Below are 16,789 nucleotides of genomic sequence, written 5' to 3'. Positions count from 1 at the left end.
TATTTCATACCTCTGGGGTATCTCTTGCAGCTATTTGCTATCTTCAGCTTTTGAGACAATTATCAGAGGAATGGGAAAAAATCAGTAAAAATGGAACCACTGAGCTTAGATCCTTGGAATACAGACTTCCCTCAGGCAAAGCCAAGAATAGGCCATTGAAGAGGAAATTAAAATTAGTATATACAAAACAAAGGACATTTTCAGTAATGTAAGCAGTGACAGTGGACATAGATAAAAGTGTTTGGAGGAATGTAATCACTAGGCAGTCAGATTACACCTTCCCCTTATCCTATCCCAATTTACAACCATTTTGGCTTAGGAACTTCACAAGCTGGATGTGGCCTGTAGGAGTTTCATAATTTTCAGTGAACCTCTCTTTCATTAATTTGTCCATTTTCCTCTCCAACACATAAAAGTGCTCATCATCATAATATCCTTCGCAGACTAAAGGTTCAGGTTGGTCATTTGGAAGAATTTCATCCCTGAAAGGGTGGTTAAGCATTGGAATGGGCTGCTCAGGAAAATGGGGGAGTAACCATCCCAGGAAGTATTCAAAAAACAACTGGATGTAGCACTTAGAGCGGGTAATGTTCAGTCAAAGCTTTAACATGATGATCTTGGAGGCCTTTTCCAACTTTAATGATTCTCTGATTCTCTTATATCTTTAACAAATAAGGAAAATCTATGGGGAGCAAAAGATGGCTGGCTGCTGTCCTTGAAAACTGAAGTTGCTCGTCACAACACATAGCAGACATATGAGATAGCAGCAGGTCAAGCTTCCTGTTTTAAGGTGCTATGCTAGTGCTGTGAATATACCATCCCAAATTTTGGATACATTGGCTGATAGGAACCTTATTATTCAGATTACAGTTATTTATGTGCGGTGGGAAAAAGAAAAAGAAATTTTAATGGATGAGCATCCCCAACTCTGCACTGTGCATGTATCCTAAAAGGGAAACCCAGCCCTAATCTTTTTGTGAATGAACCTGACTGAAATTATAGTAAATATGCAACCACATTACCAAAACTGACAAGTGCAGTAACACAAACTTTCTCCCTAAATTCTACCATTTCACATAGGTGAAATCTCAGGATCTCAGTGAGTCACAACTCTCCACACCTTCCAGCTTCAGGAAGATTTGTATGAATAACCTAGATGTGTCAGATTTTGATTGTATTCTTCTTACCAAAAAAAAAAAAAAAAATCCCAACAACAACCCCCATTTTAATTAATTAAATACTTGACACATAACAAAGACCTCACTATATGCCCAATGTCATCAAAAATCTGCTTCACTCTTTGTAAATAAGCCTTAGTAGGAACTAAAAGGACAAGAAAGGATTTCCACTAATCAGGATTGCTTTCACATGGCTGAATTACACAGAGGAATCTCAATGACTGACCCTGCACTTGCTCTCCTTTCACCAGTGGACAAATGCAGTCATTCCAGTGGCACAGACAGAGATGGAAGTCACAGTCCATTAGCCAAAAAGACAGTCCTACAATCCTTATCCTCTCTAAGCTGCCAAAGGAAGGTTAAAAAGTTGTTCTGCAGCTACCAAATGGAAATGAAGCATGCAGCTAACAACCATGAGATACTGGTATCTCTAAAGCAGAATCTAACCCTGGTGCTACACCAAGGGTTTATAATATGAGAAAGGGGGATGCAAACCCCACATGACTGAATTTAGCAAACAGTATACGATGACTTATACTGTTCCAAAGGAAATGAACCACCTGATTGAAACATCTGGACCCACAAGAGCCAGCTACTTCACACTGTAATTATCACCTGCTCTGAGCCAGGGCATGCACACAGTGTTTGTCAGAAATTAATAACGCTGCTGAAAAGTAGCATTACTTCCCATACTACTGCAGTACACTGAAAATGCAAAAGCCACTACAGGAAGTGTGATAGGAAAAAAAATAAGAGAAGACAAATGATTGAATTAACCTTTGTCATGTTTGATTCAATAAAGCTGGCTCTTTAGAAATTATCTAAAGCTGATGGAGTACTTCCAATTTATCACAGAACTCAGCATCTAAATTATATGGGCAGTAGAGAAATATTTTTAAATATTCCTATCCTATACATACCTCAATTATCTTTCCTCACTTCTAGGATCAATTAATCAAGCTAGAAAAATCTGAGCTTTTGCAGCACCTGCCTTTCCCAAAAGATGATTTCCATTGTATCACAGAACCTTGCTTGCTTTTAACCTAGGAAATGTTGGGTTTGAGTGCTGAAACAGAAAAAAAAAATTTTTTTTTTACTCATAAATGTACTACAGATAAATGTAGCGCATAATCCTTTATAAAATGTTTTCCCTTGCCAGAAAAACATTAAATATCAGGAAACACGTCCCCAGATGGATTACAGAATGGCAAATACATTTCATAGGCATTTTTATTGTTGTTATTATTGCTTGGCAGAGTAAAAATAGAAGTATCTTCAAAGGTGTCTTTCCCTGGAATAGGCAATGCAGCATAAAGAGAATTTATATGCTGAAAAGGTTACAGTCAATGTATTATGGCTGTATATATAGGATCTTTTCATTTATAATTCCCAGTCTCTCCCAAGAAAGCTCAGGCTGTAAATTTTTTAGACTTCTACAGCTCCTTGCCCAATGGGGCCCTGAATGCAGATTTTGCATGCCCCTGTAAGTATGAGCAATCAGAATTACACAATTGAGTTTGTTGTTGCCTGCAGGAAAAAAATTTCTGACTTCCTTCAAGGCCAAGGGGTTAAAGCTGAATGTTGTAGCTGTAGGTGCAGGAAGTAATTTAGTAATCTTCTGCTTTGTTTCAAGTAGTATCTGTCAAGGCTAATGAAAGAAAAGGGCAAACTCCAGAGCCTATCTTTGCTTTCCCTCACGCCAACGAGGGGGTTACATCTTCCTATTCCCTTCGTCAGCAGAGTCCCATCTCTCAAACTGAACTTCCTAATGCATCGTGATCTTCCCAATGCCACTTTCATCCAATGTATGATTCATGGGCCTCTGCAAAACGTTTTCCCTTGCCAGAAAAACATTAAATATCAGGAAAAATGTCCCTAGATGGATTACACAATGGAAAATAGGTCTCAATGGCATTTTCATCGTTGTTAGTTGCCTATTTGTCCCTTAACAGCTCACTTGTACTGCTTGCTTCTCCCCTTAACATTCAAGTTTCATGCAGACCATCAGTTTGCCAATGTAATGGGTTTTCACAGCCAGGGGAAGGTAAGCGCCAAGGATTATTAATAGCGTTCCTCTGTTGGTTAAGGGAAAGATAAATGTGACACCACCAACAAAACCCCTGAATATCTGATACCAGTGAGGAGTGGGTATCACCTGCCGAAAATAGAAAGAGCGACAGAGATTATATAAGTGGGGTTCCTACCCCGACTTCCACCTCTTTTTGACCACCTCCCTATCTAACACCTTTTCAAGCGCGCTTACAAGAGATCCAAGAGGTAAGTAGCAAGAAAATGCTCAAATTTCCGCAGCAAAGGTGGATTCACCAGCTTCGGGCAAGAAGCGGGATCTTCGCAGATAAGGGTATCTTCTATCACTTCGGCATCATTCCCCTTTCCATAAACAAAAGCCCAGAAACAAAAAGATGCAAATCTCTCAAACATTGAGGAATCGCTTCCCTCAAAGGAGACTCCAAATGAGAAGAATAGATCATTAAAAGGAGTACATAGGTAAACTCATTGAAGGAGAATAAGAAGAAAAGCAGGGGAGAAGGTGGAAATGACGAAAGTGGGAAAGGGGAGGAAGAAAGTGAACGAGAACGAGAGCAAGGACTTCCGAAGAGGTTTTACTGAAATAGCCAGCTGTGAACCAAAGACAAACAAAACCACAAGATCCAGAACACGTCTAGAAATGGCACCTCTCTTTCTGCACAGATGACTGTAAGCGATGGGATGAAGTTGCTCTCTTTGGTGTGGTCACTAGGAAGCTAAAGGAAATGTGTCACCCTTTTTGCAAAGGACCGCCGCCTTTCTGCTTCAATTGTTGATGTGAGGGCTTCGTGCTGTTCAGGAAATTCTCACTGGTTTGCTTTCGGCAAGGGTGGGCAAATTTCTACTTAATTTATTTGGTCGTTTACTTAGTAACAATATCATCATTCTGGTGTTGGTGGAATGGGGAGTTGATCTACACAAAAGTTTTGGTGCAGACAACTTGGAAATCCACGATGTGGATTTTGCAAATAGCTTGGGCAGGAAAATTGGCAAAATCTCAGAGATAAAGGAAAATGCGTCATTCATCTCGCAGGGATGATGAGAAAAAGATGAAGGGTCGAGTGAGAAACTGTCAACTCGTGAAACACCTTTTTTATTAGAATAACAGTGTTGACTGCAGGTTGGTGGTTAAAAGCTTCTGGAAATTTGCTAGCTGTCCTTAAAGAGAGACACTGCTGAGGGTGGAGCCGGGTCTCAGTCGCTCCTCCAAGGCAGATCCCAGCTGTCCGCTTCGCAAACCCTGTGTCGCTGCTTTCGCCTTTCTGGCTGTGGAGGGTACACACGGCTTCTGAGCTGGGGGAAATGTTATTTACGCTCTGCAGATGGCTCCACCTGATCTGAAGCCTCATTTTTCAGACACCTCTCACTTTTCGCCTCCACAGCATGATTAGGCCGTAGAGGGCTGACAGATCCGATGACGGAGGGAAAGCGGGGCAGTTCGCGCATCGTTAGGGATGCGGAGGGAGCCGCCCGGCTCCCATCCCCAGGACACAGACAGGGAATGCGCCTCTGGCCGCTTTGCTTGGCATGAGGCTACTTAAGCTGATCGGCGTCTGCCAGCACAGCGGGCAGCGCTGAGCATCGCCTCTGCCAGCCACCGGCTCGAGTTACCCCCGAGGGCAGCCGTCCAAATGCGCTCTGCCTTGTCAGCAGAGCGGGGCTAACCCCGAAACGCGAGTCACCCGCCAGGAGAGCATCTTCACTGGCGGCTGGGCAGGTGCGTTCCTGTTTGTAGGGATCTAAAAGGAAGCTCTTGGCTCAACAACGGGTTTGTAAAAGATTCCTAAGAAAGGGAAAAAACCTGCCGAGACTGAGGCCCAACTCCTTTTCAGACCACGCCGGTGCCGCACGCAGCAAAGCAGGGAAAGCAGAGGACGATGTAGCATTGGGCCGGCGGGGGTCCGCACTGGCAACAAGAAGAGATTGCCCTCTCTTCCCTCAGTTAAGGAAAGGTAAAGGGACGTCAATTTCATAAGATATGGCACGCTGATCTCTAGCAAATGGCTGCATATATTGATGGGTCTGCACTCATCCTACGTTTAAAACGGACTAACAATAGGGTCCTAACGCTGAAATCTGCTAGAGCAGGAGACCCCCATGCTCCGAGTGCTGTCTTTACTACACCGTCCCACCTCCAGCTCCAAAAAAACGGGGGCTGCTGAGTGAGAATGACCCTTGCGAGAAGGTGGGCAGAGCTCTTCTGGGGGACTGCTGTTTATCTCGGTCCAGCATCCCAGCTCTCAGCTCCCCTTACCCTGTAGAGCAGGGAAGGATGTGTTCAGCCTAGGGAGAGGGACTTGGCTTCACCATCCATCCCCTTGTTTGTCCTTGGAGAAAACTAAGCATCTCTTGCATCTCGGGAAATACACGAAAAATGGAGGCCGGGGGCGGGGGGGAGAAGTTCCAACGAGAGAAAAACGTCAGTCCCTTCCACAATGAAGAGATGACCTTTAGGAAAGAAAAGGAGAAGGAAAAAAAAGCGGGGGAGGGGGGACACACCAATGTCATCTCCTCCTCAGTCCTGCGTTCAGTGTCATGGTAATGACTTACCCATTATAGCTGAACTTGGGCCATGGAGGTAAAAAAAAAAAAAAAGGACAGGGCTCGTACTTTTAAAACCACCGAGCAATTATATTGACAGCACAACCCGAGGTTCTGCACAAGCCGCCCCCTTTTCCAGGCTGCTCTCCGGCGGCCCCATTCAGAGGAGAGGTGTGATTGTGGCAGCGGGACCGGGCCGTACCCGTCGATCGCGCCCGGGGATCTCGCTGCCACCACTCTGTCCTCCCCCGTCTCTCCTGGAGCAGAGATGCCAATATCCTGCAGAGATCTGCCCTACTACTGGGCCTTAACCTTGGCTACCTCAGCCTAATGGCTCCTGCCCAAACTCTGAGAGCAAGTTGGACTTCTTGCCATATTTTATTTGAAAAATGGGCACAGATTCTTGGAGAAAAAAAATAACCCTAGAAAACACATTACAAATCCTAAATGCTTTCTTTTTTTGATGCTAACGGGAAGTGCCCGGTCCTGCCTGAGAAACCCACTACTGCACAGGAGCTCCTCACGAGTGCGTTGTCACCTCGCATCTCGTTGTGCCGTACCCTATCGCGGAAGATTCTGCAGCATATTGTGCATTACAAACGGGATCTGTAGGATTCGCTGGGATGTGATAATTAATTCAGTGAGGAAGATGCTTAATATGGACTGGCCTGAAAGAAAAAAGGTCTAAAAGGAAGGGGAGGGGGAAGGGAGAAGGGGGAGACGTTTAAAGTGGTTGAACGATAAGGCAAATGTTCAAAAGCTACATAACATTTGCTTCCCGACCTCAAGAGTAGCTTGAAGCTTGGCATATGCTGCAGTTCCTTACTCATCACCGAATATAACTGGTAAAGCTCATTCTGACTTACTAAATGAAAAGGCTCTGCTCTGCACCACTAGTTTGTCCACTGCACCCGAGGACTTGACCTTGGCAAAACTCTTTCTCCAGCCGGTATCACAGCAGCCTCTGGCACCGCTCCAGTAAGACTTAGGCTCCAGCCTCCCAGGGAGCGACCCCCACGTGCGTCCTCCCCCACCCCAGACCCACAAAGGCATCCCCCGTGCCCCCTCTTTAGCTGAACCCTCGCGTCTGTGGACTACTTGGTGCTCTGCAAAAGGGAGAGCGACAGCCCACAGCACTTATCCACGAAGAGCTATAGAGCTGGCACGGGTCCAGCCTTTCCCGGTGTGCCATCCCCACACAGCACTGCAGCTTTGGTCATATGAGCAGAAATGATGAGAAAAGCACTTTTTAATCTTTTCGCACTTGCTTCCCTGTTCAAACAGTTGCAGGATGGCTATGACTGACTTGCTCAGCGCTGAGGATATCAAGAAGGCTGTGGGAGCCTTTTCAGGTGAGTGCTTTTTTCCTATTTTTTTTTCTTCTCTCTTTTCCTCCTTTCATCTTTTCAGGTTAGGATAGCTGTGCATTTATTTCAGCTATGGGAAGATTAGAGGAACTAGCTAGACAAAATTTCAAATGAGGATGTGTTTTCAGATGTTCAATGAATGCCTCTGACAGGTTTATAAAGTACAAGGCTGCATCCTCAGCAAAGTTGTCCTGCACGTTACAGAGGCGAAATATTTATTTTTAAGGAAAGTAAGCAGTAACTGCGGAGAGACTTTGCTTCTACCGAGAGGATACTTTCAAAGGGAAGAAACCCCTCGGCAAACCAAGCTGCATTATATCTTGGTGCGGGATAGAGAAGTCAGCAATGGATGTCAGCAGTTTCCCACTCATTCCTGAAATTTAGTTTCAGATGTTACAGAACTGCTGTTTCCCATTTCAAGGATTTATGAAACCACTCTGTATTTTCTATGCAGAATCCCCGGGTGGGCTTTGCTTTTCGGGATGGACAGAAGGCAACAGTAGAGCACGGGTGCGGGTGCACTGCTCGACTGCAGGGGCTCCCTGCAGGTCGAATGGCTGCAGTGGTCCACGCTCCCCTCTCACTCCTCCGGGTATCAGATGTTCCCTACCCCTCGCTTTCATCGCGACCCCCAAAACTGACAGCAAGCCCTCTTCGTGTTTACAGAGATTCAGGTAGTTAAGGTTGCTCTCAAAGAAAGCCAGAAATCCTGCTCCGGGATGCACGTTATCCCCCCCTCCCCCAAACTACCTGGCTGACCGCACCATCCCGGGAGCCGCCTCTGTCAGTCCTGCTCTGTGCGATGACCTTCCCAAACAGACAGAGGAGCAGGACCCGCTGAGCCTGGCTCAGCTCACAAGCCGGAGTCAGAGGGAGCGACAAATTGCTTTGCTGGATCCAGCAGCTGTTTTACTCATTAGCTTCCATTGTTCTATGGCCATCCCCAAGTCCCGGAGCAGATGCAATTAGCAGCAACTAATGACAGATCTCAGGCAGATCACGGAAGATTGAGCCTCCTTAATTTTATGTAATAGGAAAATTTAACGCGGCTGGAATAAGAATGCATGAAGAAGGAAAAAAAACTCCACCGCACGTTTTGGAGGTCACTGTATGGTATTTCCAATCCACATCACAGTTGTTAGGCTACCTGGGTGGGACAAAAGCGGATGCGGTGAAAGGACAAGGGAGGTGGAGCAGGTAAACTCGGCTCCGATTTCAAGGGCTCTGGGTTGTTTGTTTTTTTCCTCCCCGGAGACAGCTCCTCACAAGGTCTTGCAGGCAGCGCGCCGCGCAGCACTCCCTTGCAGTGTCTGAGCTCACACACCACGATTGCACATTCCTTCAGCGGTTAAAATGGAACACTGATTTCTAGTAAGTCTCCATGAAAAAAAAAAAAACACCAAACAAACAGTCAAACAGTGCTCTGAAACGCTTCTCGCCAATGCTTGAGCAAGAGCATTTTTGGTTTTTTTTTTCCCAGGGGTGGAAATGTTAAAAAGTGACAGCTATGTAATAGTCTGCTCTCAGATGTCTGTTTTAGTGTAAAACTTAGTGGGGGAAAAAAAAAAAAAAAAAAAAAAAAAAAAAAAAAAAAAAAAAAGAAGAAGGCTTAAGGCACTGAAATGAGACCAAGCACGTTAGACCTCAGCTCCCAAAGCTCCCAAGCCTATCACAGACTTCTTGTGTGACCTTGGGCAAGTCTCATCCTTCTGTAGCTCAGCTCTTCATCTGCAAAATGGAGACATTGCCTTTGTTTATTTCCATTAGCACCTGTGAAGCACGGACGATTACACTGAGTACACTCAGCTCCTACCGCAGCTGGGCTCCACTGTTCCCCCCAGGGCAGGAAAAACAGCAGCATGGAAGAAAACCACGGGTATGTGTTGGTGTGTGTGCTTCAATGACTTTTCTAAACAGTTTTCTGCTTCTTCATCTCTTATAGCGGCTGAATCTTTTAACTACAAAAAGTTTTTCGAGATGGTAGGATTGAAAAAGAAGAGCCCAGAAGATGTGAAGAAGGTTTTCCATATTCTTGATAAAGATCAGAGCGGCTTCATTGAAGAGGAAGAATTGAAGTAAGTAAAGTTACATCCTTTCTCAAATATCCCTGCTTTAAGACTCTAATTTCCTGTGGGTTATTTTTACAAGACTCTAGGCAGTAACATACAGCTGAAACTCTTGAGTATAGTATTTGTGTGCTATGCCAGTTTTTTGCTGAGCACATGAGCTGAGGAGTGTTGGCGATAGCTAGTTGCCACTTGGATTGCAGGATCCCTGAAACACATGAATGGTCAATACCTTACAGGTAGTTCTTCAGCCAAATGCAGTTTCAGAGTAAAGCACTTCTGAATGTTAGAGAAGGTCAACAACAGAAGACACAACGCCAGATTCCGACTTGTGTCTCGAATCAGTGTTACAAATAGATATGAAGTGTGATTGTTCTGTGGAAAAAAATCCCCAAACCAAAACCAAACAAACAAGCAAAAACTCCAAACAAACGTTCTTTTACTTTCTATGCCTCCTCCTTAGGTTTGTCCTGAAGGGCTTTACCCCAGAAGGAAGAGACCTATCAGACAAAGAAACGAAGGCTCTTCTGGCTGCTGGAGATAAGGACGGTGATGGTAAAATTGGCGCTGATGGTATGTAATTAGAGGAGTAAACTTTGACAGTAACAACCGAATATTACCCTTACACACAAGAACTGAGGAAACCTAGGAATCACTGGGGGCTGTGACCTTCTGAAGGGCACAATTTGGGTTTAATGAAATGCCAAGTCCCGCTCCATTTGCTGCACCTTGCATGGAAGCGTTAGAGGAAGAGGAGCCGAGTTGTGACACTAGAGGGGGCAGGAGCTCACGGAACCCGGCTGTGGGTCGGGCACTCCGCAGAGCAGGACTAAGCACCCAGCCAAACTCCGCTCCACTTACTGTAATTTGTCTCTTGATAGCAGGGAGTGAGAATCAGGACACTGCGAGTTCAGAGACCGAGGCTTCACTATAAAGCATGGAAAGAATAAAAGCTCAGCGCCAGCATTTCTGCTTGATGTTTAGTTAGCAGGAAAGTAATGACTTTGCATGACTTAGCAAGGCAATGCTCTTAAAATTCAAAGTACACCCATTTGGCTACAGAATTTCTATACAATAACAGTCTATCCAGCTTATGCTAGTGTTTACGTGGGTCTTAACACCTAAGAAAGCTTGTCAGTCCCTTTTACTGCATATGAGAAATACAAGAAAAGAACAACTTTTCCTCTCACAGCATTGCTTAAAAAGCTAGGGCTGTTTTCTATTCCCCCTTGGGATGAATCAGCTTAGCCCACACACAAAACTTCTCCTTTTTCCTCTTTTTTTGGAGGTGACAGTAAATGAAACACACTGAAGGAGACAAGAAGAGATGCAATTCTAAACTAAAGCTTTCCTCATTGAAGGAGATAGAAGTTTTGACATATCAATGCTAGGGTTTTGACATATCAATAAGCCATATCATAAGCAAAAATCTAAAAAATACCTAAACCCTCTCATATCTCTCTGTGTTACTCAATCTCTGCAATTTAATAAAATGTTATCTCGAAAAAATAGGTCAATTAAAAGAGAAATAAAAAGCAAAATTAACTAACACAGTCTCCCAGCTTAGAAGACAACACACAAAATCAGCCATTGGCATATCAGTCAGGAAATGCACACTGGCATATCAGTGACTATGGCCATGTCCCTAGACCAAAGCCTCTTAATTTCTCCAATCATCACTTTATAATCGTTTAGGTGAAGCTCCTGCTAAACTTCAGCACTGCTGCTGAATCCAGTGTGGGTGCCATTTCTTGAAACTTCATATTCATATTTATTATACAGATCTTCTTTATACACACTAAAATTAGTGATAGTAGTACTAAAATCACTGAGCAAGTTTTTCAAAAGAAAACTTAATTCAGGTAAGTAAGCTTACAGCTGATCCAAGAACCTCATAGCAGATAAATTTTCAGCTATTCCAGAAGGCTGCAAATCAAAACTAGTCTTAATTGGAATAAAAAAAAAACAATATTGCATAATGATTTTGGCTTGTACAAGAAAATACAGCATTAACCTTCATATTTAAGACTACCATAACTTTTTCTTTGAAACAGTGCCTGAAACCCAGTACATTGTAATAAAGCAATATGAAATGCCTCTTCTCCTTATCTCTTTCTTCTGCAGCTTTTACTGTTCCCTAACTTTGAAATGGAAATACTCTGTGTTTACACTTTGATAATGAGAAGAGAATTATGTGCTTTTTTCTTTTGATTCTTCTGACCATATCCCTACCATACAACACTACCAGTTTCTTTTCCATCTCTTAAATTGACTTTAACAGCCAATTTTTACACCAGAAAGGCTTGAAATACATACAAAAGTTAACAGCTGAGACTGTGACCAAAGGACAAAGAGGACAGATACTTCCCAGCTTTTCCTTTGGCCCAATCCAATCCAATAATATAACTGCATATGTAAATAAAGTGTAAAGTCACAAATGTACATCCCATTCATATGCAGTATTGTGATGCTGTATTTCTGTTGCAAACCAATTTTGTTTCCCTGCAGCTGAATTGTCAGGCATCACCTCTACCCCTTGTTTCAAACATCAGCTTCCTAAATAACTAAACGATTGCAAACAAGCAGCCTTTCACAGAGGTTCATGTTAATTCTCCTGATGGCCCTTGAATGCTGTCCCTCAGGAGCCCGCAGCAGTTGTAGGAACTGATCTTCAGGGATTTTTAAAACCACAGAGACAACGAGCTCAGATGTATCATCCCAAACATTATCCCAACCCAATCAGCCTTCTTCTAGCTGAGGTCTCACATTACAAATTTTCTCTTTTCTTTCGATTCTTCTTTAAACCTTTTCTCATCCTGCAAGACCATTCGACTCTGAGATAGTTTCAGCAGTTTACCTCTTGTCGGATCAGTTTCAACTTGAGACCATGAAGCAGTTTCAAAGAGCTGAAAACTTGCAGCCATTTCCTGTAAGACCTGATCATCTTCTGTGCAGTGTCAGACCCCCTCCACATTCCACCAATGTGGTCAGAAGATAATGAATCTGAAAAAAATTGCAGGTCAAGACCCGGTTACCTCATAACACAAGCAACCTTAGCTTCTAAATTGGGCTGAAAAAGGATGCTGAAGCAGCTCTACTAGCTTCAGGAAAATATTTATAAGAAAGATGAGGAAAAAAAAAGAGAAAAATTCTAGTCATAATGTTGCTTTAAATCTATTTTGTGTATTAGCATTGGATGTGAAGCTCATGCCTTTTAGTTTCCTGATATTAATAGACTTGAGAAAGTACATAGAGAGCTTTCAAAGATCATGCACTGTGAGCAGCACAATCCAGATTTTTATCCCTGTAAATCAGAATGTTGTAAAAATGTGACATTAAACATGCAAAATAACAACTATTAAGTCATGACCTTGCCAGGTGAAAGCCATAACAACAACAACAACAAAAAATATTTGGAATTCCTTCTTTTCTTATCCAGCTTTGTCCTCTTCAATCTTCTAAAATAAACTAGCATAAGTCATTACTTATAAAGTTTCCTAAACAGATTTCTGTTGTAAAGAAAATGTAAAAACCACAATCTGATGAGAGAAATCACGAGCCTACAACATGTCCTCTGTAATCATGTCTGTCATTTCAGTAAAATACTAGAGGGCATGCATTAGGCTGGTATATAGTACTAAACTGTACTGAACATAGTGTCCTCTCCTTTTAAGTCAGAGCTCTGACACAAAACAGCTAGTAAATTATTTTACAAGACAAAATGGTCTAAATCCTTGCAATTTAAAGCCACTATTTGTTCAAAGAAAGACATAATTTTGTTTGGAAGGGTAATTCCAACTGGAAACAAGGATGTAGTAGATCACAAGGATTCCCTCACTAACAGGCCAGAGGCAATAACCAATTACAAGGGACTGATATACCCTGCCTTATCTCAGAAGTTTTGCATATATGAGTACACTTTGTAACAATGCTTCTACAAGCCACCTGTGGTTGGACTAACCTTCATACAAAAATGAGTAGTGAACTAATTTAGAAGATTATTCAACTGGAACATCTTTGAAATATTTAATATACATTGAAAATCCTGGGAAAAGTGAAATTGTTGCAATTACTCAAGAAGGAGTATTTTATGGTTTGCTGGCTATCATAAAGTACCTGTAAAATATATTGCTATTAGGTGATAATGACACATTCAAAATGTATTACAGAAAATATTTGGCTGCAAGTCTGAATAACCTTTTCCAAATATATTCTGTAGATACAAATTATCATAAAAGGTATTTAATTTGGCTGTAATAAGTATGACAACTTGTTTTAACAGTATATGCGTAGTTAGTTTTCCCTTTTGGAAAGGTTTGATCCATTGCAGTTCATGTTTCTCTCTGCAGGACATATTGACACAAAGATTTAATAATCATGGCCTTTCTCCTTTTCTGACCAGAATAGCTGGGGTTTTTAGCACAAGCACTTCATGTTATCTCTTAAATTCAGTTTGCAACACTTTCAATCTACGTACCCACCATGTACAGGATTTATACGTGTTTTGTGTTAAGTAATCTGCATCACTAATCCTAATTTGGATTTACATCTTTCAAAACGATGGATAAATTTGGAATTGATTTAAACTCTCTGACATTTTTTATTTCTCAGTCTGGTTTGTCTGCATTTGGCAACATAATTTTTGGACACGCTATCAGAAGTGCTGTTTGCACACAACAGTCAATTAAGATCTCACTTGGTTAGAGTTAAGCATTTTTTAACAGAACACCAGAATATTCTTTAAAATGCCTAATTTTAATCTTCTATCTTTTTCAGTTGCCAGACTTTACTCTTCATTATGTCAAACTTCAGTATTTTTTTCTTGAGCCTTACAGATGACTCCCTCTCCTATTTGCCATTTCCCTCTCAGCTGATTATGTTAAACCCATAAACCACTCTCTCTGCATATCCTCTAATCCCTTTATCATCTTTGTTGCTCTTCTTGGGATTCCCTCCAGTCTGTCATTTTCAGTGCTCTGAGGCACATACAACTGTGCAAGGTATTCTCATGTGTTACTCTTCCAAGGTTAGATGGAGTTAGGAATTATAACCAGTCAGCCATTCACCAGGATACAAATGTGCATTTTTCATGCTTTATCTCCCTGCTGAAATGCAGTATATATACTAGAGCACAGAATAACCCTAAATTGCAGATAGATACGTTTACGTAAATATTATGGATGTATCACTAATAAAAGCCACAGGGTAAAATCCTGGCTCTCTGACACCACAGAAATTTTTCTCATTCTTACAACACAGTCAAAATTGCTACATGGGTTGGTATTAACCTTCTGTTTTTGTAATCTGTCATTTTCACTCAATTTACAATTACAAAATTGAGTTTAAATGCAATATAATTATAATATGGGGGACAAATACTTTGAAAGACTCACTAGTGATTCTCTTTGCCAAACTCGGATATAAGAGAAATTTATCTCACTGCAAGATTAAATTTCTAGTTCTTGCCTTCATCCCACTGAGATTTCCAAATAACCGAGAACTAATCAAGTTCTTTAGATAAATAGTGGTGGAAGTCTTACAGTCTGGCATGTATAGCACTTCTCCCTTATTCTCAAAAAATCCTTTCATTTCACTGTAAGATTTCCCAAATCATACTTTCCCTTTAATTTCTTGGATTTCTTTACTCTTCTGTTATTGTGACTTTTCTGCTGCACCAGTGACTCTGTATTCATTGTAATATGCTTCCTCCTTTAAATTTTAGTTTTTAAAGTATTTTTTAAAATTCTTTCTTTTCTCCAGAATTTGCAACTATGGTGGCTGAATCATAAAGGCTTTGACCAATGCAAACCCTTCACCCATCCTTCACTGCCCAATTCCAACCACCTCCTGCTGACTGCTTTGGCTCCTGTTCTATTTATTTATGTTATTTTATACTCCAGCTCTGTTCTCTGCAATCCTGCAACTCTGTAATTGTGCTGAAAGACACTGTTAAAATAATAAAGGTCACATCAATCTGGGCTTTCTTCTCTCTCACTACAACTTGTTTCTTATTTCATGTAGGCTTGGCACACGCTGAGAGAAAATGTTACTCGTTTTTTTGCTGACATCCCTGCTGCTTTATCCCTAGCCAGGGTAAAGTAGGAAGAAATTTTAAAAATTATTACGGATAAAACACGCATATAATGAGTCATTCAGTCCAAGTCCTGAACTGTGGCAAAACTGACTGCATTATTTTTAAGCCACCCCTGCTAAATGGATGCATACTCATAGCCTGGAAAAATCTCTAGTGATGGAAAATCTCTAGTGATGGCAATTACCCAACTTCATTTGGCAGTTCGTTCTTTCAACTTAATCAGTGTTATAGCTAAAAAGTATTTCCTAATATTTAAACTACATCTCCCCTGCTGCATTTTGGTGATCAGTAAATTGATTGTCATCTGTATAATTTGTTAAATTTGCCCAGTGCAGGGGGATTTTTGGATAAAAGCTTTGACAGGAATATCAGCTGGTGCCAATCATACATGAAGATAACTTCATAAACTATTAAACAGCAGTCACTTCGGAAACACAGGGTATGCTTACTAGCAATGTTACACAACTATCTAGGACAGGAAGAATGGCATACTCACAAGAAATAGCAATATGAATTTCAGGAAAAAGAACACCAAGATTCAGGTGTGACACTGCAGTTGATAATCCCACTGTAAAAAGAGTAAACCAGAAAATCTCATCCAAAAAAATTTATTCTAAAACTTTACCAGATAAGTGAATATCTTCTTTGGAGTTACATATAGGAAACTGATAATTATGCCAAGGAAATGATTAGACAAGAGTAAGCCTATGACAGAGCTCAACACTTATTTCCCAAATCTTGTTCAGCCACTTTGGCACCAAGCTTATACTTTTTACCCGTGTTATTGGGGGGTGTTTTGCTTTTAAGCAAAGACAAAAGCAGGGGAAAAATCTTTTCAGGCAACATCTCCCCGACATCTTAACAGAACATTGATTATTACTGCAGTAAAAAGGAAGGGTATTTTCCATTTCTGTATTCCAAATTATTCCCTGTAGCAATAATACCTTATTCAATTTAGACTTATTATCACCAATTTAGTGGAGACAACAAGATAAGGCTGAAACCCTGTCATCATCACACTGTACAGAATACCATCCTCTGCCCCAGCGATTACCCAATGCTACTCGGGAAGCCAATAAACGTTCCTAAAGCCATTTTAGATCCTCACTCTGTAGTAACTCGCAAGGAAGACTTTTTGCTGAAAATGCTGTGCGTTCAAAAGAAATCCTTTGGTTTTGCACACTGTATATACGGTTCTGAAGGATGTATTGATTTTTAAGTATTCTAAATAAAGCAAATGAAAACGGATTGCAGTGGAGCGAGTTTATTTCCTGCTTTTTCTCGGCAGCTGCTGACCTCGCGTGGCAATAAAGCCTCATTACAGGAGCACACAGAGATACCGAAAAGGCATCGGGCACCCCGCTACTGCAGCAGCCGGAATGAAGGTCCAGGGAATTCGAGAACCACATAAAAGCTGCTGTAAAAACAAAGCCCTTTATAGTCCCTTTCTATTCTCTGAAGCTGCAAGAATTTGTATTTTAATGCCTCACTGGA

At 41.6% G+C, this 16,789-nt stretch overlaps 2 protein-coding genes across 4 annotated transcripts in view; one reads left to right on the top strand and one right to left on the bottom strand.

Moving 5' to 3' along the window:
* NCF4 (neutrophil cytosolic factor 4) overlaps nucleotides 1-8,684 on the bottom strand; it is a 39,102-nt gene extending 30,418 nt beyond the window's left edge. The window contains exon 1 of the mRNA XM_058021965.1: nucleotides 7,886-8,684. Coding sequence (XP_057877948.1) covers nucleotides 7,886-7,902 — 17 coding nt within the window. The 5' untranslated portion in view covers nucleotides 7,903-8,684. The remainder of the gene's footprint in view (nucleotides 1-7,885) is intronic.
* PVALB (parvalbumin) lies at nucleotides 3,393-16,543 on the top strand. 3 transcript variants are annotated; one of them, XM_058021968.1, is made up of 5 exons: nucleotides 3,393-3,455; nucleotides 7,053-7,120; nucleotides 9,078-9,210; nucleotides 9,665-9,774; nucleotides 14,962-16,543. In XM_058021968.1, exons 2-5 carry the CDS (start codon nucleotides 7,060-7,062, stop codon nucleotides 14,988-14,990), a joined length of 333 nt encoding a protein of 110 aa, XP_057877951.1. In that variant the 5' UTR covers nucleotides 3,393-3,455; nucleotides 7,053-7,059; the 3' UTR covers nucleotides 14,991-16,543. The 3 variants fall into 3 exon arrangements, with proteins under 3 accessions (XP_057877951.1, XP_057877949.1, XP_057877950.1); XM_058021966.1 differs by lacking the exon at nucleotides 3,393-3,455 and adding an exon at nucleotides 6,525-6,613; XM_058021967.1 differs by lacking the exon at nucleotides 3,393-3,455 and adding an exon at nucleotides 6,675-6,746.
* Nucleotides 16,544-16,789: the final 246 nt, after the last annotated feature.

Source organism: Melospiza georgiana, chromosome 4 (assembly GCF_028018845.1).
Source record: "Melospiza georgiana isolate bMelGeo1 chromosome 4, bMelGeo1.pri, whole genome shotgun sequence".
Lineage (NCBI taxonomy): Eukaryota > Metazoa > Chordata > Aves > Passeriformes > Passerellidae > Melospiza > Melospiza georgiana.
The sequence above is the reverse complement of the archived record's forward strand: the minus strand, read 5'-3'. Positions and strand labels throughout refer to the sequence as shown.

Coding starts and splice junctions, on each gene's coding strand:
- PVALB (XM_058021968.1), top strand. CDS start 7,060: ATGGCTATGACTGACTTGCTCAGCGCTGAGGATATCAAGAAGGCTGTG. Junction 7,121..9,077: donor GGCTGTGGGAGCCTTTTCAG/GTGAGTGCTTTT, acceptor CATCTCTTATAG/CGGCTGAATCTTTTAACTAC. Junction 9,775..14,961: donor TGGTAAAATTGGCGCTGATG/GTATGTAATTAG, acceptor TCTTTTCTCCAG/AATTTGCAACTATGGTGGCT.